Source organism: Centruroides sculpturatus, unplaced genomic scaffold (assembly GCF_000671375.1).
Source record: "Centruroides sculpturatus isolate CEXI.00-Female unplaced genomic scaffold, Cexi_2.0 scaffold1331, whole genome shotgun sequence".
Lineage (NCBI taxonomy): Eukaryota > Metazoa > Arthropoda > Arachnida > Scorpiones > Buthidae > Centruroides > Centruroides sculpturatus.
Genome location: NW_019385607.1, coordinates 127417 through 150397, shown reverse-complemented (window position 1 = coordinate 150397; position 22981 = coordinate 127417). Strand labels below are relative to the sequence as shown.

At 29.8% G+C, this 22981-nt stretch overlaps 1 protein-coding gene across 1 annotated transcript in view; it reads left to right on the top strand.

Annotated features, from left to right (window-relative positions):
• LOC111640548 (enhancer of mRNA-decapping protein 4-like) overlaps positions 1–22981 on the top strand; it is a 71114-nt gene that overhangs the window by 25720 nt on the left and 22413 nt on the right. The window contains exons 4-18 of the mRNA XM_023386561.1: positions 426–531; positions 5918–6110; positions 6200–6470; positions 7837–7949; positions 8030–8113; positions 8189–8288; positions 13254–13456; positions 13546–13816; positions 15183–15295; positions 15376–15459; positions 15535–15630; positions 15705–15801; positions 16207–16378; positions 16470–16560; positions 19479–19573. Of these exons, the coding sequence (XP_023242329.1) occupies positions 426–531; positions 5918–6110; positions 6200–6470; positions 7837–7949; positions 8030–8113; positions 8189–8288; positions 13254–13456; positions 13546–13816; positions 15183–15295; positions 15376–15459; positions 15535–15630; positions 15705–15801; positions 16207–16378; positions 16470–16560; positions 19479–19573 (2089 nt within the window). The remainder of the gene's footprint in view (positions 1–425; positions 532–5917; positions 6111–6199; positions 6471–7836; positions 7950–8029; positions 8114–8188; positions 8289–13253; positions 13457–13545; positions 13817–15182; positions 15296–15375; positions 15460–15534; positions 15631–15704; positions 15802–16206; positions 16379–16469; positions 16561–19478; positions 19574–22981) is intronic.

Sequence of the window (22981 nt, the reverse complement as noted above, 5' to 3'; positions counted from 1 at the left end):
CTTATCTGTTGTTATGATAAATATTTGATCCTCAAAGGTGAATATGTTGAAAAATAGCTGTAACTGTGTATTTTCCTATGATGGCAAAGGTAAGTTCAAAGAAGTGAGTTTCTTTCTAGCCAGTCAAAATCTAATTTCTGGATGTACCTTGTACTGTACATAAAAAAAACTTTTTAAATTTTATTTTCCATGAATAACTTTAAATTTATTCATATATATTTAGATACTGATAAGTTCAAGTAAATGATTAATGAAAACATATTTATCTTATCATTACAGTTATGTTATTAAAACTCCTTTTGAATATTTTGTAACAATAATAATTAAAACTGTAAATACAGAAATTTTCTTGCATTTAATAGGATTTTTTATAATCAGTTACATAATTGAAGTTCTTTTAAAATAGATTTCTATTTAATTTTCAGATTACTATACATAATGTGGTGGACTATAGTTGGGAACAGAAGTCATATGTTGGCCGATTAGTCAGTGTTCACCTCTCAGGAAGTTACTTAGCCTACTCTCTCAGAGGTAATGGATTGAATTTTTAGAAAGTTTAAAAATAACTGATAGAAAATTACCTTAATTTCTAGAGTATAATCTACAGTGGTGTTTAATTTTAAAATTTCTAGAACACAGACTGCCTGCTTTCAAATTGACTTTAAAACACAGATAATCCACTGGTTATATTGAAGTATTTAAAGAACTAAAAAATTAAACTGTTTTAAAGTAAAAATAATCATTTGATAATAATTCAAAATGTGTAAATTTTAAATGTTAAATTCTATGATTAATTGAACTTTAAGGAAACTACATTAATTGTTTATGCTCACAGTACAAGAGTAGAAAAGTGTATAATTTAAATATATTTAATTAAGCTCTTAAATAGACTGTCACCAACTCTTTTTCTTCTGTTAAATGTTCTTTATATCTTTGAATTGTCCTTCCTTAAATCAAACCAATACAAAAGAGAATAAGTAGAAATTTACAGAAAATAAATAGGAAGAGTAACAAAACAGATTAGATTTTTTTCAAAAATTTCTAAATATCATTACAAAATGAGGCCCTACATTGTTATATAACAGAAATCAGTTTCTGATTTGGTGAATTATTTTAAGTAAATAATCAAAATTTTTATGCAAAATTACTCATTGCAGAACAGATTCTTTGTGAAGGTTATGAGTACAATTGATTTACTTTGTGACATTGAATTTAAAAAAGTGATGGAAGAGAAATATAACTATTGTCAATGAATATTTTAAAATTTACTTTAATACTTTCTAATAAATTACAAAGTGTATTATAATGCAGAGTTTGAAATTTGCAGTTGTGTAGTCCCAGGTAATCAAAATTTTATTTGGACTATCAAATATACTTTTGAAGTTGTCCAGTAGGCAACCTAATTTATTTTCTTGTTTTATCTTAATTTTTTTTGTATTTTATGCATATCTTATCCCATTAAATACTTTTTTGGTAATAATAATAAAAACAAAGCAATAGAAAGTTTGTTTTAGACATCACTACTACATTATGACAACAAATCCAATGGAATACGAGAGCAGAAAGCACATAAGCTGAGATAAAAAAAAAAAAATTAAAAGTTCGATTTAAAAAAGTTATTCTTTAAAACTGGAACTAATGTAAAATTGATGACCAAACTGCATTTTGTACGTTTCCAGCATTGCTATCAATATAAATGAAAATCTTTTCATTCATTTATATTGATGAAATTCCTGGAAATGCATGAATCCAAGTTTATTCATAAAAATATAAGAATATAATTTCTATGGTAAGAAGAAATGATAATTATCTAAAATTATGTAACAGAAATATAAATGAGAAAATCATCCAACATTTGTAAGAAATCATAAATATATTTGATCATTAATGTTTTTAAACTTTGCTCTTATCAGATTGTTGACTTGAATTTTAGTTGTTTTGTTTGAAATGGATTATTGGGATGCAATTTGAAAAAATTGTAGACCTATAAAATCCGACTGTTGTCCATTTGTCTGTCCGTCTTTCCTTAATCTCAAGAACGGAGTTAGACAGTTAAAAGATGAGACCAAGTATGGAAAGATTATGGGCAGGAGACCACGATTAACTATATACAAATATAGTTAACTATATACAAATATATTTTTTAATTGAAATAATATGACTTCCAGTTTGAACTGGAAGTCATATTATTTCAATTAAAAAATATTCCCACAAAAGGAGTTAGATATCAATAGATGACCTGTGCAACTCTATTGCTAATGGAAAAGTATTATGTATTGTACAGGGGCAAGACACTACTAATTACTAATTTGAGGAGTAGAGCATATATTTTAAATTAAAAAATTATTAAAAATATGATAAAAAATTCCAGCTCAGCGTTGTGGCAATGTCACAATAAATAATTGTTTGATTTATTACTCAAATCAAACAGAATGGCTGAAAATTAAATCAGTTATCTGATTGAGAAGGAAAACTAAAAGCTTTAAAAGTATTTATCACATAATAATAATTGATTCTTGAAACTAAATTTGATGATTTCTCATTATATGAAGATATGGTGTTAATGAAATTTCTTACATTCGATGGAAATGTTAGTTGTAAGTAGATGTGTAGTTGTAAAGTACTAAAATAAAATAAATCAAAGATATGCCAGTAGGGTGTTCGGGACTATCACTTGAACTTACTACCATTAACCTAATGGGTACTTTACGCGAGTTCGCGGTTAGGATGCCAGGCCTGGACTTATGCGTGCTCCGGAAAGTAACTATGTACAAGGACCAGTAAGGAATACAAATGTTAATAACAACTATCAATTATCCACTGTGTACAAATTAGTAAGAAACAAACAACAATTTATTCAAGAAAAAAAAAACAATTCTCAAGACCTGACACAAAATAATGTAATTTAGCTACTACTACTTATTAACTATTTCCCTAGGACTTGACAATATTAACCACTTACTACTATGTACAAGGAATCTTATAGAACTACAATCCTATCTGTCACCTCAATACTAGGATCTCAATCCTTATCCAAGTTTCCTTCAAATCACCAAGTATTACTACTCTCAGGACTTTCTCCTTATTTCTCACTCTGGAATTCACCTTGATCTCTCTGTCTGGAGCTCACCTCGATCATCGTCTCTGGTCTCACTTGTTTTATGCTCTGAGGTGACATCACAATTACTTCTGGAACCACTCCTCCTCATTTAAATACTTATATATCTAACAATATATTTGCATTCTTTTTTTCTGGTCAGCTTGTTTCCTGAGTTTTTGCTAAATCCTTTTACAGTATTCTTTTTGTTGTTCCGTACATGGTTGGGATGTTTATTTTATTAAAGTTTTAGTGAGTCCTTTGTGTTACGTGCACATAGTTCCCCTCCTTTTTGTGGAACTTCTTTTGAACTTCCGGCTTGAGAGCGCAAGTGTGCGTTAGTTTTCCTATGGCGCTTTGTCTGGTCTAAGGATTGTAAATTTACTGACTTTTTAATTTACCGGTAATTTGGTAAATGAAAATTAAAATACTGGTTTACCAGTAAATTTTTTTTCCTGAAAAATAAAATTAAGGTGATAAGAAATATGTCATTTTGATTTCCATTTCACATTTTTTATTTCAAAGATATAGAATATAAAAATTAAAGTGTTATTCTAAACAAACTATAATAATAACTTTTAGAAACAGAAATAAAATAATACAGAAAAATAAAAATACAACAGAAATAATATATAGTATCTAATACCATTTTTTAAAAAATAATTTCTCAAGAAACTTAAATTATTTAAAGTCTTATCTCCTAATTTTGATCTATTTTTGTACAAAATAATCAGGTTAGGTTAGGTTTCTAGACTTTTTCGGACAGCACCTTTAAGTAATAAAAATCTTTCCAGCATGTTTAGTAAGCTATTCCACCTGGTTCTACAGTCTAAAATTAAAGAAAGTTCTTTTCGTGAGAGTAATGAGGATTCCCCAAGAAAATAGGGTTAGAATAATACATGTTTTGCACAATCTTAAGGCATAATATTAGAATCTTGTAATAAATATTTGTATTTAATTATTTTAAACAGTTGTTAGAAGTAAAAAATTTATTTAAGATTCAAATTTTAATGTTATTTTACAATAATATTGCATTAATGTCGTGTCATAATGTGGTGTATTCAAAATTGCTATTAATTTAAAAAATACATGAAATATTTATGTATTATTATTTTTAAATATTAAAAAAAGGAGATATTTACTTACTCTTTAAGAAAAATGTTGATTGTAAAGATTTTAAACCTTTAAAAATCTCAAAAAACTGCAGAGCACAAATCACATATGATAACTAGAGCTTTCTGTACAATTTACAGTGCCTCTCAAACCCAAGAAAGTTTAAATTAAAATTAAACAAAAAATATCTCTCATAAAATTAATAATTAGGTATATTGTTGCTTACACTTACCTGTATTCTTTATTTTCAATGTCCCTTTAGCCCTTTTAAATAACTATAAACACAATATTTTCTTCATAAAAATTTCTAGTATGGATTTTTCATTTACTGAATTACCGGTAAATTTTTGAAATTTACCGGTAAGTTTACCGAATGTTTTTTTTTTGTCAATTTGTCAGTTAACCAGTAAATCGGTAAACCGGTATACAATCCCTAGTCTGGTCAGTGAGTTGGTTCTCCTCTGTTTGTTTCCTTTTTTTTTTTTTTCCATTATTGAGGGGTGTGTGGGGAACCTTCGTCCTAACTAAACATAAACTCCAAAATAAAATAGAATTAAAGAAAAATAAATAAAATAATAATACAGCTCGGGCTCAGTTCCTCACATATATTATCATCAACTTACTCAAAGTCATCCAAAATGAATGATATCATTTTAATTACTGTAATTATGTTAATTATTACCCGACAAATATGTGATGTACACCTACTGATAGAGTAATTGTCCGAGTTTCATCTCCCATCCACATTCAAACGTCTTTGTTGCCTACTATCTCTAGGAAGCACCATAAACAAAAATGGTGACTGTGCAGTAGAGAAAGCATTTTGTGTTCTGCATTTCACAAAGTCAGAATAACTCATCATTTTGCAACATGAGAAATCTGCAGGAACAGTAGAATTGTGGCTGCCATGGGAGGAGTGACAACAGATGTGCTGTAGCAAGTGTAGGAATAATTTGAGTTTCAGTTAATGTTTGTCTTACGACAATGTGCACACATTGAGAAATTACAATCGGAAAATGTGAAATTTGAATGGTTTTATATGTTTTAATGTACATAATAATGTTCTTGGATAGTAATTAATATAATTACAATAATTTAATAGTATAATAATAATACATGTATCCCTTGCTTAATTTGGTTTTGTTTAATGCAGGATTTGATTAACGCGCAAGATTAATTGTGGCAATCCCTTTTATATACGTGACAGAAGTTTTAATTTATGTTGCTTTACTTAATGTAGATACTGTATTTTGATTAATGTGATTTTTATATATGTGATTAAAGGATTAATTAACCGCTTTAATCAAGTAATACCTGTCTAAGTACATTAGCATTCCTTTTTGAAGACCTTTTATATTTGTTAGTTGTTAATTGTGATAATAAGTGTAAAAAATATTCTTTGTCAATCACTGCTAAGAACTGTCATAGGCATCATTTTTATTTTTAAAGACCCATCATGTTACTGGCTTTATATATAGATTTCTTTTTCAAGATGGGAAGATTTTTTCTTTTGGTTGAAATCTAAGATAAAATAATTTGTTTATGCCAATTACAGAAAAGCATCTTAAAATATAATAATTTAAATAACAGATAAAGGTAATGTTAAACAATTAATGAAATATCATAGCTGATTTTGTTAAGCTACAATCATTTGCTTACAAAATAATATAATATTTGCACAGGTATTTAAAATTTAATTGATTTCAGTGTACAATAGCCCGTCTGGAATGGTGAGGATTTTGAAGCCTCAAACAGGAGAACGCACTCTTGTTAAAGGAATGACCGGAGATATAAAAGATTTAGCATTTTCTTACTCTAATACAGATGTGTTACTGGCTTGCGTAGACGAAATAGGTTCATTATATGTTTATGAAATTGTAGAACAAGATGGAAAACTTATGTATCCTTTACTTTTATATGTGTATTAATAGAATTTTATCTTACTAAATGTTTAGGAATATTTCTTTGTATTCCTTAACATATTTGTAGGGGAAAATCAGTTGTTCAGATTATTCAACCCAGAGATACAATTGCTAGTGATTTTCATAGGATAATCTGGTGTCCATATATTCCGGAAGAACCTTGTAGTATAGACGAAGAAAACTCCCTGGATGATGTGTCCAAACTTCTCGTAGTGACTCACAATGAAAAAGTAGAAATTGTAAATATCGATATAATTACAAAACAGTATGGAAACGCCAAGCAATTAAATTCGAATGAAGTAGAGAAAGGAATTCATAAAATATGCAAGCACAACAGAGTAAGTTTACAAAAAATTTATATTTGTATACATACTGTATATTCATTTACATATTTATAACTGTATTTATAAGATGTAAGGTTATAATTTTTAAATGCAAGATAGTATCTGACTGTAGGATTATATGAATCCTACAGTCAAACTGCACAAATATATGAATAAATAATGTGTGAATGTATACCTTCCACTGTATATAGAATTATCTAGGATTCTGGAAATGTACAATTTCACTGAAATATAATTACAGTAGAGCATTGATTTTCCGAATACCGATCAACCAAATCATTGGTTAACTGAAAGCGTTCCAGTCCACAAATTCAAATTTTTGCTAGTGCCGTGGCACTGCAATATTTAGCTATGTCTTGGGCTACTCCAATATTATTTTTGTTGGTGTGTGCATTTTAGCTTGCAGCATTGGCGCAACCATGAAAGGGTACGTAAGGACATGCCATTATTTGAACGAGGCTTTTTTTCCCATCATGAGTGATGCGTTTTGCTTGTTTTGTGTGGTATTTTTCTGAGGACTGTGTGTCGGGACGTGTGTTGTGCTTAATTGGAACGTTTTTGATACTAGATTAACTTCTAACATATAATTTTTTTTGTTTTTATATTTTTCAATATATTTATTTTGTTAAAAATTATTTCTTTATTTTGCACAAACGATACAATAGCCATGATTATTATTTTAAAAAAATTTTCATTAGGCTTAACATCAATGAAAATTCAATGCAAAGCGAAATACAATGGAGAAAAATTTCAACATGGGATAGGTTAATATATTTTTTTGTACATGATCAGTTATCCAAACAACCTTAGCCCCGAATTGTTTCAGATAATCGATGCTCTACTGTATTGACATTATAAGATACCTACATGGTAGCATATTCAGTGTTGAAAGCTGAAAATTCAGTTTGAAGGCCTGACAGCCAAGATGGTTAAGGAGTCGGCCTATCACTCTGGGGATCTGGGATCAGATCTGGGGCAATTAAAGCCAGGTATGTGTGTATTGGTATACCTGGCAGGTATACTGATGTGTGTGTGTACTCAGCTTAATTCTCCAGAAATTTTTCACGATACTTTTCATTCAAAAATGAAGTCATAAATGCAGTTACTACTGTCATATGTTATATTTAGATTGAAAAACTATTAATATTTAATTTGACAATAAAAACAAGTCTAAACTTTTTCACATTTTAAGAAAATTAATGGTTAAGCGATTTTTTTTTTTAATTTTAAAATTACTTATAATCGTATTGTATACTAAATTTTAAATGAAATCGGTAATAAATACTAAAAATTTATATTAATTTGTAGAATAATTTATAAGAAGTGATGCAAGATATGTTATAAATTTATTTTTTTACAGCCCATTACTGACGCTGCTCTGTCTCCTGACGGGACTGCATTAGCAACAGCTAGTATAGATGGAAATGTTAAATTTTTTCAAGTTCTCTACACAGATAAAAGCACCACTCCCAGGTAGGATCATTATCAATATTTAAAACTTGAATTGGATCAAAATTCCATGTCAGTTCTTAAAGTTTTACGCATTTCAACAGATGTCTTCATCAGTGGGAGCCGCATAAAGGAAAGCCACTCTCGAGTTTGTTTTTTCTCGATAATCATAAAAATCCAAACCCCGAGTAAGTAGAATAATAGATATTTTATTGTTATTACGTGTTACTTTTAATAGAAAGTTTCTAATGCACGATTTTTAGTGTTCAGTTTTGGAAATTTGCCATTACCGGAGCAGATAAGAACCAGGAATTGAAACTTTGGAGCTGCGAAACTTGGATATGCTTGCAGACTATAAAGTTAGTTTAATAATNGAATTATTTTAAGTAAATAATCAAAATTTTTATGCAAAATTACTCATTGCAGAACAGATTCTTTGTGAAGGTTATGAGTACAATTGATTTACTTTGTGACATTGAATTTAAAAAAGTGATGGAAGAGAAATATAACTATTGTCAATGAATATTTTAAAATTTACTTTAATACTTTCTAATAAATTACAAAGTGTATTATAATGCAGAGTTTGAAATTTGCAGTTGTGTAGTCCCAGGTAATCAAAATTTTATTTGGACTATCAAATATACTTTTGAAGTTGTCCAGTAGGCAACCTAATTTATTTTCTTGTTTTATCTTAATTTTTTTTGTATTTTATGCATATCTTATCCCATTAAATACTTTTTTGGTAATAATAATAAAAACAAAGCAATAGAAAGTTTGTTTTAGACATCACTACATTATGACAACAAATCCAATGGAATACGAGAGCAGAAAGCACATGAGCTGAGATAAAAACAAATTAAAAGTTCGATTTAAAAAAGTTATTCTTTAAAACTGGAACTAATGTAAAATTGATGACCAAACTGCATTTTGTACGTTTCCAGCATTGCTATCAATATAAATGAAAATCTTTTCATTCATTTATATTGATGAAATTCCTGGAAATGCATGAATCCAAGTTTATTCATAAAAATATAAGAATATAATTTCTATGGTAAGAAGAAATGATAATTATCTAAAATTATGTAACAGAAATATAAATGAGAAAATCATATCCAACATTTGTAAGAAATCATAAATATATTTGATCATTAATGTTTTTAAACTTTGCTCTTATCAGATTGTTGACTTGAATTTTAGTTGTTTTGTTTGAAATGGATTATTGGGATGCAATTTGAAAAAATTGTAGACCTATAAAATCCCACTGTTGTCCATTTGTCTGTCCGTCTTTCCTTAATCTCAAGAACGGAGTTAGACAGTTAAAAGATGAGACCAAGTATGGAAAGATTATGGGCAGGAGACCACGATTAACTATATACAAACTTCCAGTTCAAACTGGAAGTCATATTATTTCAATTAAAAAATATTCCCACAAAAGGAGTTAGATATCAATAGATGACCTGTGCAACTCTATTGCTAATGGAAAAGTATTATGTATTGTACAGGGGCAAGACACTACTAATTACTAATTTGAGGAGTAGAGCATATATTTTAAATTAAAAAATTATTAAAAATATGATAAAAAATTCCAGCTCAGCGTTGTGGCAATGTCACAATAAATAATTGTTTGATTTATTACTCAAATCAAACAGAATGGCTGAAAATTAAATCAGTTATCTGATTGAGAAGGAAAACTAAAAGCTTTAAAAGTATTTATCACATAATAATAATTGATTCTTGAAACTAAATTTGATGATTTCTCATTATATGAAGATATGGTGTTAATGAAATTTCTTACATTCGATGGAAATGTTAGTTGTAAGTAGATGTGTAGTTGTAAAGTACTAAAATAAAATAAATCAAAGATATGCCAGTAGGGTGTTCGGGACTATCACTTGAACTTACTACCATTAACCTAATGGGTACTTTACGCGAGTTCGCGGTTAGGATGCCAGGCCTGGACTTATGCGTGCTCCGGAAAGTAACTATGTACAAGGACCAGTAAGGAATACAAATGTTAATAACAACTATCAATTATCCACTATGTACAAATTAGTAAGAAACAAACAACAATTTATTCAAGAAAAAAAAACAATTCTCAAGACCTGACACAAAATAATGTAATTTAGCTACTACTACTTATTAACTATTTCCCTAGGACTTGACAATATTAACCACTTACTACTATGTACAAGGAATCTTATAGAACTACAATCCTATCTGTCACCTCAATACTAGGATCTCAATCCTTATCCAAGTTTCCTTCAAATCACCAAGTATTACTACTCTCAGGACTTTCTCCTTATTTCTCACTCTGGAATTCACCTTGATCTCTCTGTCTGGAGCTCACCTCGATCATCGTCTCTGGTCTCACTTGTTTTATGCTCTGAGGTGACATCACAATTACTTCTGGAACCACTCCTCCTCATTTAAATACTTATATATCTAACAATATATTTGCATTCTTTTTTTCTGGTCAGCTTGTTTCCTGACAGTTTTTGCTAAATCCTTTTACAGTATTCTTTTTGTTGTTCCGTACATGGTTGGGATGTTTATTTTATTAAAGTTTTAGTGAGTCCTTTGTGTTACGTGCACATAGTTCCCCTCCTTTTTGTGGAACTTCTTTTGAACTTCCGGCTTGAGAGCGCAAGTGTGCGTTAGTTTTCCTATGGCGCTTTGTCTGGTCTAAGGATTGTAAATTTACTGACTTTTTAATTTACCGGTAATTTGGTAAATGAAAATTAAAATACTGGTTTACCAGTAAATTTTTTTTCCTGAAAAATAAAATTAAGGTGATAAGAAATATGTCATTTTGATTTCCATTTCACATTTTTTATTTCAAAGATATAGAATATAAAAATTAAAGTGTTATTCTAAACAAACTATAATAATAACTTTTAGAAACAGAAATAAAATAATACAGAAAAATAAAAATACAACAGAAATAATATATAGTATCTAATACCATTTTTTAAAAAATAATTTCTCAAGAAACTTAAATTATTTAAAGTCTTATCTCCTAATTTTGATCTATTTTTGTACAAAATAATCAGGTTAGGTTAGGTTTCTAGACTTTTTCGGACAGCACCTTTAAGTAATAAAAATCTTTCCAGCATGTTTAGTAAGCTATCCCACCTGGTTCTACAGTCTAAAATTAAAGAAAGTTCTTTTCGTGAGAGTAATGAGGATTCCCCAAGAAAATAGGGTTAGAATAATACATGTTTTGCACAATCTTAAGGCATAATATTAGAATCTTGTAATAAATATTTGTATTTAATTATTTTAAACAGTTNTAAGTAATAAAAATCTTTCCAGCATGTTTAGTAAGCTATTCCACCTGGTTCTACAGTCTAAAATTAAAGAAAGTTCTTTTCGTGAGAGTAATGAGGATTCCCCAAGAAAATAGGGTTAGAATAATACATGTTTTGCACAATCTTAAGGCATAATATTAGAATCTTGTAATAAATATTTGTATTTAATTATTTTAAACAGTTGTTAGAAGTAAAAAATTTATTTAAGATTCAAATTTTAATGTTATTTTACAATAATATTGCATTAATGTCGTGTCATAATGTGGTGTATTCAAAATTGCTATTAATTTAAAAAATACATGAAATATTTATGTATTATTATTTTTAAATATTAAAAAAAGGAGATATTTACTTACTCTTTAAGAAAAATGTTGATTGTAAAGATTTTAAACCTTTAAAAATCTCAAAAAACTGCAGAGCACAAATCACATATGATAACTAGAGCTTTCTGTACAATTTACAGTGCCTCTCAAACCCAAGAAAGTTTAAATTAAAATTAAACAAAAAATATCTCTCATAAAATTAATAATTAGGTATATTGTTGCTTACACTTACCTGTATTCTTTATTTTCAATGTCCCTTTAGCCCTTTTAAATAACTATAAACACAATATTTTCTTCATAAAAATTTCTAGTATGGATTTTTCATTTACTGAATTACCGGTAAATTTTTGAAATTTACCGGTAAGTTTACCGAATGTTTTTTTTTTGTCAATTTGTCAGTTAACCAGTAAATCGGTAAACCGGTATACAATCCCTAGTCTGGTCAGTGAGTTGGTTCTCCTCTGTTTGTTTCCTTTTTTTTTTTTTTCCATTATTGAGGGGTGTGTGGGGAACCTTCGTCCTAACTAAACATAAACTCCAAAATAAAATAGAATTAAAGAAAAATAAATAAAATAATAATACAGCTCGGGCTCAGTTCCTCACATATATTATCATCAACTTACTCAAAGTCATCCAAAATGAATGATATCATTTTAATTACTGTAATTATGTTAATTATTACCCGACAAATATGTGATGTACACCTACTGATAGAGTAATTGTCCGAGTTTCATCTCCCATCCACATTCAAACGTCTTTGTTGCCTACTATCTCTAGGAAGCACCATAAACAAAAATGGTGACTGTGCAGTAGAGAAAGCATTTTGTGTTCTGCATTTCACAAAGTCAGAATAACTCATCATTTTGCAACATGAGAAATCTGCAGGAACAGTAGAATTGTGGCTGCCATGGGAGGAGTGACAACAGATGTGCTGTAGCAAGTGTAGGAATAATTTGAGTTTCAGTTAATGTTTGTCTTACGACAATGTGCACACATTGAGAAATTACAATCGGAAAATGTGAAATTTGAATGGTTTTATATGTTTTAATGTACATAATAATGTTCTTGGATAGTAATTAATATAATTACAATAATTTAATAGTATAATAATAATACATGTATCCCTTGCTTAATTTGGTTTTGTTTAATGCAGGATTTGATTAACGCGCAAGATTAATTGTGGCAATCCCTTTTATATACGTGACAGAAGTTTTAATTTATGTTGCTTTACTTAATGTAGATACTGTATTTTGATTAATGTGATTTTTATATATGTGATTAAAGGATTAATTAACCGCTTTAATCAAGTAATACCTGTCTAAGTACATTAGCATTCCTTTTTGAAGACCTTTTATATTTGTTAGTTGTTAATTGTGATAATAAGTGTAAAAAATATTCTTTGTCAATCACTGCTAAGAACTGTCATAGGCATCATTTTTATTTTTAAAGACCCATCATGTTACTGGCTTTATATATAGATTTCTTTTTCAAGATGGGAAGATTTTTTCTTTTGGTTGAAATCTAAGATAAAATAATTTGTTTATGCCAATTACAGAAAAGCATCTTAAAATATAATAATTTAAATAACAGATAAAGGTAATGTTAAACAATTAATGAAATATCATAGCTGATTTTGTTAAGCTACAATCATTTGCTTACAAAATAATATAATATTTGCACAGGTATTTAAAATTTAATTGATTTCAGTGTACAATAGCCCGTCTGGAATGGTGAGGATTTTGAAGCCTCAAACAGGAGAACGCACTCTTGTTAAAGGAATGACCGGAGATATAAAAGATTTAGCATTTTCTTACTCTAATACAGATGTGTTACTGGCTTGCGTAGACGAAATAGGTTCATTATATGTTTATGAAATTGTAGAACAAGATGGAAAACTTATGTATCCTTTACTTTTATATGTGTATTAATAGAATTTTATCTTACTAAATGTTTAGGAATATTTCTTTGTATTCCTTAACATATTTGTAGGGGAAAATCAGTTGTTCAGATTATTCAACCCAGAGATACAATTGCTAGTGATTTTCATAGGATAATCTGGTGTCCATATATTCCGGAAGAACCTTGTAGTATAGACGAAGAAAACTCCCTGGATGATGTGTCCAAACTTCTCGTAGTGACTCACAATGAAAAAGTAGAAATTGTAAATATCGATATAATTACAAAACAGTATGGAAACGCCAAGCAATTAAATTCGAATGAAGTAGAGAAAGGAATTCATAAAATATGCAAGCACAACAGAGTAAGTTTACAAAAAATTTATATTTGTATACATACTGTATATTCATTTACATATTTATAACTGTATTTATAAGATGTAAGGTTATAATTTTTAAATGCAAGATAGTATCTGACTGTAGGATTATATGAATCCTACAGTCAAACTGCACAAATATATGAATAAATAATGTGTGAATGTATACCTTCCACTGTATATAGAATTATCTAGGATTCTGGAAATGTACAATTTCACTGAAATATAATTACAGTAGAGCATTGATTTTCCGAATACCGATCAACCAAATCATTGGTTAACTGAAAGCGTTCCAGTCCACAAATTCAAATTTTTGCTAGTGCCGTGGCACTGCAATATTTAGCTATGTCTTGGGCTACTCCAATATTATTTTTGTTGGTGTGTGCATTTTAGCTTGCAGCATTGGCGCAACCATGAAAGGGTACGTAAGGACATGCCATTATTTGAACGAGGCTTTTTTTCCCATCATGAGTGATGCGTTTTGCTTGTTTTGTGTGGTATTTTTCTGAGGACTGTGTGTCGGGACGTGTGTTGTGCTTAATTGGAACGTTTTTGATACTAGATTAACTTCTAACATATAATTTTTTTTGTTTTTATATTTTTCAATATATTTATTTTGTTAAAAATTATTTCTTTATTTTGCACAAACGATACAATAGCCATGATTATTATTTTAAAAAAATTTTCATTAGGCTTAACATCAATGAAAATTCAATGCAAAGCGAAATACAATGGAGAAAAATTTCAACATGGGATAGGTTAATATATTTTTTTGTACATGATCAGTTATCCAAACAACCTTAGCCCCGAATTGTTTCAGATAATCGATGCTCTACTGTATTGACATTATAAGATACCTACATGGTAGCATATTCAGTGTTGAAAGCTGAAAATTCAGTTTGAAGGCCTGACAGCCAAGATGGTTAAGGAGTCGGCCTATCACTCTGGGGATCTGGGATCAGATCTGGGGCAATTAAAGCCAGGTATGTGTGTATTGGTATACCTGGCAGGTATACTGATGTGTGTGTGTACTCAGCTTAATTCTCCAGAAATTTTTCACGATACTTTTCATTCAAAAATGAAGTCATAAATGCAGTTACTACTGTCATATGTTATATTTAGATTGAAAAACTATTAATATTTAATTTGACAATAAAAACAAGTCTAAACTTTTTCACATTTTAAGAAAATTAATGGTTAAGCGATTTTTTTTTTTAATTTTAAAATTACTTATAATCGTATTGTATACTAAATTTTAAATGAAATCGGTAATAAATACTAAAAATTTATATTAATTTGTAGAATAATTTATAAGAAGTGATGCAAGATATGTTATAAATTTATTTTTTTACAGCCCATTACTGACGCTGCTCTGTCTCCTGACGGGACTGCATTAGCAACAGCTAGTATAGATGGAAATGTTAAATTTTTTCAAGTTCTCTACACAGATAAAAGCACCACTCCCAGGTAGGATCATTATCAATATTTAAAACTTGAATTGGATCAAAATTCCATGTCAGTTCTTAAAGTTTTACGCATTTCAACAGATGTCTTCATCAGTGGGAGCCGCATAAAGGAAAGCCACTCTCGAGTTTGTTTTTTCTCGATAATCATAAAAATCCAAACCCCGAGTAAGTAGAATAATAGATATTTTATTGTTATTACGTGTTACTTTTAATAGAAAGTTTCTAATGCACGATTTTTAGTGTTCAGTTTTGGAAATTTGCCATTACCGGAGCAGATAAGAACCAGGAATTGAAACTTTGGAGCTGCGAAACTTGGATATGCTTGCAGACTATAAAGTTAGTTTAATAATGAAAATTAAAATTTTTAATTTGTAACTTAAAAAAAAATTTTATTTTTTATTTTTAAACAGATTTGTACTTAATGACGGTGATAACATGCAGATGTGCTTGAATGCAGAGTTAGATCTATCGTCGTCATATTTACTATTAACTGATATCAACAGAAAAGTAAGTGAAAGAGTTTATTGTTGATTTTAAGCTATGTAGTAATTAAAGCTAGGACATCTAGATACTAAAAATCATATAAATTATGCTTTTTATAACTATGTGGATGGCAGAGCAGCTAAGGTGGCAGCCTACCGCTTTGGGAGATCTGGGATGAATCTGGATGAGTCAAAAAAACTCAGAATTTTTCATGGGGGTGTCCATCTGGATACATCGGACCCTGTTCCCCACCATTTGGCTGCCAATTGTGGGCCTGGTTGATCCCATAATGTGGTTGCTAAAAAGCTCCTTTAGTTCCTATAGGGTGGAGAGAATTAAAATTTAAAATCATATATGATTTTTTATGCATAGATGTCCTATCTCTAGTAATTACTTACAAATTAATTACTTGCAATTATACAACTTTAGGTTTTATACATACTGCAAATTCATCAAGACCCTGTCAGTAGTCAAGCTAGTTTCTGTTCTATATCAGAATTTCTACTGACATATCCAATACTCAGTTTTGCAATTACCGATGTTTCACGTTGCAAATATAAACCATCTACTGTGGATGTGGAACATGTAAATGCCGCTAATGGTATCGTACATGTTAAATATATTTATATGGATCTTGTATTTGTGAATATTATTGAAAGTAAATGTTAATAATATAATTCTTAATTTACTAGATGATAAGAATGATTTTGAAGGAGATGAAGTTAGTGGAAATGAGAAATACATTGAAGGAAATGTTGTGAAGTTATTTTGGATTCATACAAAGTGAGATATTTAAATTTTGTTTCCTTAATTTAATATTTAAATGGTAAATTTAAACTATTAATTTTTGCATGTCTGTAATTTGTACTTTAATACTGTATTATTCAACACAGTATTAAAAATTTGTAGTGTATAACATTAATTAAAAATATTCAATATGAACTTGTGGATTTCAAAAACTCAGTGAGTTACAGATCCTTTGTTGTGAAGTGTATTGGGGAATTGACAGATTTTCATAAAGTGATCATGTCCACATCAGGGCACCATCAGTTCATTAAAATTTGTTTAGTGAAAAAATAAAGAAGCATTATTGACTGTTTCTCTTGCAACATATAAAGAAGGGTTAATTTGCATCATTAATGTTACATGCTTAATTGATCTGTGAAACTGCAGCACAGATGCATTAAATATCATATAGCTGGCCATAAGTTAGCCCGTTATAAGATGGTAACGTTCAATAGAATTGACCAGTAATGATGTTTTGATCTAATTATTATAAAACAAATTTATTTTTGTGAAACTCAAACCAAAACAAGGCAGAAAAAACTAGAAACTAAGGTAAATAATGACACAAATCAAAACAATTTCAGTTATTATTTGCTTTACTTTTTTACTGTTTTCTCTCTGGTTACTGTTATCTTGGTTTGGATCATATTAGAATATTTTAAGTATTGCAAAAGAAATGGCAACAAAGATAATCTTTTGTTATGTTTATATGTTTGGCCCACAATATATCTCATTGCTTGTATGTGATTAGTTTACTGCAGTGTTTTTCAACCTTCTTGAATATGTGACCGCTTTGCAAGTTAAAAACTTCTGGCGATCCCCCAGGGCCATATTAAAACTATATCAGTGATTTTAAAAACTGCATATTTAATTTTCTTTCTGTTCAGACCTAAATATCGATTGAAAAACCGATTATACTGTAAAATAAACAGGTATAGCCTTCTCACTGAAATTGTATTTTTTTTTCTTTATTGTAGTGTAGGACCTACAAACACTTGTCTTTTTCTTTTACCCACAGGTTGAAAAACACTAGTTTACTGAAACTGTCTTCTTTCTGATTTTCATTTCTCTATTTGGTTTCATGTAATTCAAAAGTGCTAGTTTTTAAAGTAGTTTGAGTTACACATTCAAGAAGCTTTTATTATGAAGGTCTCTTATTACATAGAAATATGTGATGACAAGCATTTATTAGCCATGACTTTGTGGTCTCTAAGTGCAGTCTCAATTTGTTAGGTTGTATCATTTCATAAGTCAAGTTTAAACACAAATCTCTCTTCATTCTATATAACATAGTAATCAGTAATTGAAATTTTAGTATTGGAAAATTGTGTACAAAGGGAGAAGCAACCAATTCAGTAAAGTGTTTTTAAAACTTTCAGCACTCAAGAAATGCATTCATGGAATAAGACCAGAAAGAAGTGTTCTCCTTTACCTTAATAACACAAGACTGTGCCAAAGCAGAGAAACAGTGAAGATGCTTAAGAAACTGAGGTTACATATTATTTTGGTCCCTCCTTACAACCTACGTCATTACATTTTTGGTTGTTCCCAAAATTAAAGGTGTTGAAAGATTGATATTTTTCATAGAATTTGAAGTACGAGGTCTGTTCAAAAAATACTGACTGAATTGCGCAGCTCTAATTGGTTCCAGGGGAATCAGCTTGGTGTTGCTAGGTTTGTACAGATCGTCTGGTAATAAAGCTGTTTCCCAATTACAGATATCCTTATTTGTTGAATAGCTACACGGTTTTTAGTGAAGTGCGATTTTTTTCATTTGTCGGATTTCAGAATGAATGACCTGATAGAGCAACGACTTGCTGTTAAACAGGTGATGAATCATGGGTTTACAGTTATGACATTGAAACGAAGGTCCAATCGTCCCAGTGGGTGGGTGAAATGTCCCCTAGATCCAAAAAAGCTTGTGAAGTTTGATCCAATGTTAAGGTGATGCTGACAGTTTTCTTTGATGCTAAGGGTGTTGTTCACCATGATTACCTCCTCCAAGGCTCCACAGTGAACCAGACTTACTACATTGAAGTTCTGAAATGTCTGAGGGACGCCATTCGTTGCAAAAGGCCTGAAATGTGAAGGAGTGGCGACTGGTTTCTCCATCACGACAATGCTCCAGCCCATTCAGCTCTCAGAACTTGTGAGTTTTTGGCCAAACACTCGATCACTGTTATTCCCCACCCCCTACTCACCTGACCTTGCTCCTTGTGACTTTTTCTTGTTCCCCAAACTCAAAACACCCTTGAAAGAAAGATTTGAGATGATTCCTGAGATTAAGGCAAATGCGACGAAGGCGCTGAAGGACATTACAAAAGAAACATACCAGGACTGTTTCAACAAGTGGAAACACCATTGGGATAAGTGTGTGTGTTAGGAAGGAGAGTACTTTGTAGGAGACCCAGACATGTAACTTGTACATAAAGTACATTTTGTTTTATGATGTCAGTCCACATATTTTTTGAACAGACCTCGTACAAGCCACCATAAATGAATGGATGAAGCAAATGCAAGATGGATTGATGATTTAAAAAAAAACTATCATTCTAAATATTGGTTATGCTGAAAATGAATATGACTGATAAAATTGATTTTTACTGATTTTTAAAACAGGTTACATTGTTCATCAACCCTTATTTATCAATCAGCCCTCATAAATTATTTGTTAAATTTTACAGGTGTCATATAATACTAATGTTTTTTAAGGTTTAAAGATTTTGAAATTAAATTTGAATATTACTAACCAGTTTTTTTTTTGTAGATTATATTTATGGGATTAGCTTTACAGTTAAAAATTTTAATATTTAAATCTAAATTTTATTTTGAATCAATTTTATAAATCTTATTTTAAACAAAACTTAAGCTGATAAAAGTTGACAATCTTTTCAAATGCTGTTTATTTTTTATAGATCTTTACAGGCATGTCGAATTGTTTATGAACCTATGTTATCCATTCCTATTCAGACTTCAGGTTCTGTATCTTCTCTTTCACAAGAATCTTTTGGTAAGTTAAATTATACTGACACTGTGATGATGATAACTGATCATACAAGAAATCAATTGAATACAGTTTTTTAAAACATAAATTTATAGCATTTTTAAGAGTTTTGATTATTTTGCAATACCATGTTATTAGAATTTAAACACTGTTTACTTACTGTGAACATACCTATCAAAATGTCCTCTAGTTACATTAATCTAAATCAATGGTTCCCAATTAGTGGTACGCATACCCCCAGGGGTATGCGAAATTGCATGAAGGAGTACGCGCAGCAATCTAAAATCGGTCTATTTAAAATTTAAATTCATGAGATGAAGCAATCAAAAAAATAATGGATGGACCATCAAAAATTTGGCAATTTACAACATGATGTGGAATGCACAAATTCGTTTATTTATAACTAAAAATATTCTTAAAATTTCATCAAAAAAATGCATTTGTGACAATACCTAAATGAAATACTTGCGCAAGAAACAAAAATTGTACAATTAACACAAATTGTGTTAATTGTATAATTATCATTATCATCATGTCAGTGAGGCGGCAATAAAACATTTTCTACCATTTTGCACAATATATCTCTGCAAGAGCGGATTTTCGGCCATGACAAATATGAAAACTAAACATCGTCGCTGACTTCAACTCGAAGATGACTTGAAACTGAAGCTAACCAAAAAGCAACCAGATTTTACAAAGTCGTGCAAAGAAAATCGTGCACATTTGTCACATTAAAATTAAATAACCTTATGTTATTTTCATTATTTTTAGAATTGTATTTTAAAGGTAATAAATGTAAAAAAACTTAATCTATTTATCACTTGCTGTCTACCCACAGCTTCAACCACATTATATCGAATTTTCTCGTGGGAATAAGATATTTTCTTGCAGTAAAATGTAGCCTATGTCCATCTCCAACATGTAAGCTAGCTCTGTGCCAAATTTTATTAAAACCTGTTCAGCAGTTTAAACATGAAAAGGTGACAGACAGCCAGACAGAATTAACTTCAAATTTATAATATTAGTATGGATTAATTTGAATTTCTGCTATAAGGGATACGCGAGTTTGAGCTCTTTCTTGAAGTGGTATGCAGGAAAAACTAATTGGGAACCACTGATCTAAATGAAAATGAATATTCTATTGAGTCTTGTCCAGGTAATTGTTTATAGCATGACTCTTGTAACTTGCATTAGACTTGAGATTTTTCTAAAAATAATTTTGTTTTTTGTTGTTTCTATTATTATTTCAATAAAATATTCACGAATTACATCGGAATTAAGAATACCTCATCCCATAACCTCCGGGAAAGAAGGTACTGTACCTATTTCCCCCCTTTTCTGTATTAGTTGCAAAAGTGCAACTAATACAGAAATTTACAGACTTTACGTGCAAATAGTTCCTCTTCTCAGCAAGTTTCCAGATGAGCTTTGTGTACTAGTCTCAAAAGTTGTATTAGGTAAATCTGGATTAACTAATGAATGATGTATATCTGATGATTGCTGCGGATTTGAAGATTGCTGTATATCATTCTTGAGTTGATCTGTTGTATTGACATCTCCAAGCACTCTATTGAGTGTAAGTGATGTGTGTATAGCTGCCTGTTTCTGAAGAATATTAATATCAATGTTGGATTCTAATTGATCTATGTATTTCTCTGTTTTTCTCTACTATTCCTGTTGCTCCTATTACTATTGGAACAACAGTTGTCTGTGTATTCCACAGGCGGTTAACTTCCAATTTCAAAAAATGATATTTACTCAATTTTTCAATTTCTTTAGCACCAATGTTATAATCTGATGGTGCAGTTATATCTATTAAAACTGTTTTATTATGATTCTATTATGATATTAAATTAAATCCAGTCTATTGTGAGATACAGTGACATCAGTTTGGACAGGCATTTCCCATAGTATCTTGGCCGAACCATTTTCCTTAACTTGTGGCCGGAGTAATATTTCCTTCCACCATTGGTCAGCAACTTCTATTTTATGTTTTCAGGCCAGGCACCAGTAGACATACTGGGCAAGGTTGTTATGACGTTTTACATAACAAGTCCCCACCAGTTTTTCACATCCTGATATAATATGCTGCATGGTCTCGTCTTTAGTTGCACATAGGCGACATTTCCCATCCACTGCTCCTTTAAGATGTCGCATTGATATTGTCGTGTTATAACAGCCTGGTCCTGTATAGCAAATATTAATGATTCAATACTTGGAGCTATTTGTTGCTTTTTAATCCAATCAAACATAAGCTCTCTATCTATATTACCTTGATCTAACACCTTTTAAAGAAATTGACCATGTAATTGTTTATTTCTCCAAACATTATGCTGTTTTACTATTGATTGTTTAACTTCTTCATTTGTATGTATTTTTCCTCATGGTAAATATAATTCACCTTCTATCTCTTGCGCTTCTTTTATTATTGAATATTTATTTTTACCTATATCATGCTTTACTATCATTTTATTTTTATTATTATTATGATTGTTCAGATTTATACAATTTGTAATATGAAATAATTTCTTTCATTAAGTAGGTACTATGTTGTTGTTATTTTTTTAGAAATTATATTTTTGAGTTTATCAAATTATACAGGGTGGTCTTCTTTAATCAATCCACTGAAATCACTCAAAATATGCATTATACAAAAACAAAACTGGTAGACTTCAAGGGGCCAACAAGAGATGGGGTCATTGGTTTCATCATAAATGATGTGACACTTGGTGAAAATGGGATTAACTTCATCTTCATAAACAAGAACCCCTTTCACCAAATAATAATAGTTTTTTAGCATTTTTCTTCCTTCTTCCAAAGAACTTCACAAATATCCACAGATATCCAGTGTGCACACTATGGTGGCTGCACAAAATTTCAAATGCTCATAACTTTTGATAACTGTACCTTCCCATAAAAATGTCTCAGTTAAAAGTTAGTTCGGTCTTTTAAGTACAATTATATGTAACATGCAATAAAAAGTGGGGTTTTCATTTAAGCAAATGAACCCAGTTTCACCAATTGTTACATCAACTATGGTGAAATCAATGGCCCTATCTTGTGACCCTCTTGAAGTCCTAACATTTTCGGTTCAACAATTTTTTCGTAGAATGGATATTTTTTAAAGTTATTTCAGTAGATTGATTACAATGTATCATGCTGTATTATTACAACATTAAATATTTGTGAGAAAATTTGAAAATAATAGTAAATTTATATATTAAATATTGCTTTACATAAATAAATATTAAAAAATATAAGATTGCAGAAAATAATAAGGCTTTCAGATGATTTTTAAATATAATAAAATGCTGTTTTTAGTAAATTATTTGGATAGTTTAACGTACAGGATTATTTATAGTCATACTGCAAGTTAAATGAAGTGTAATTTATCTTCAAATACAATTGATAAGA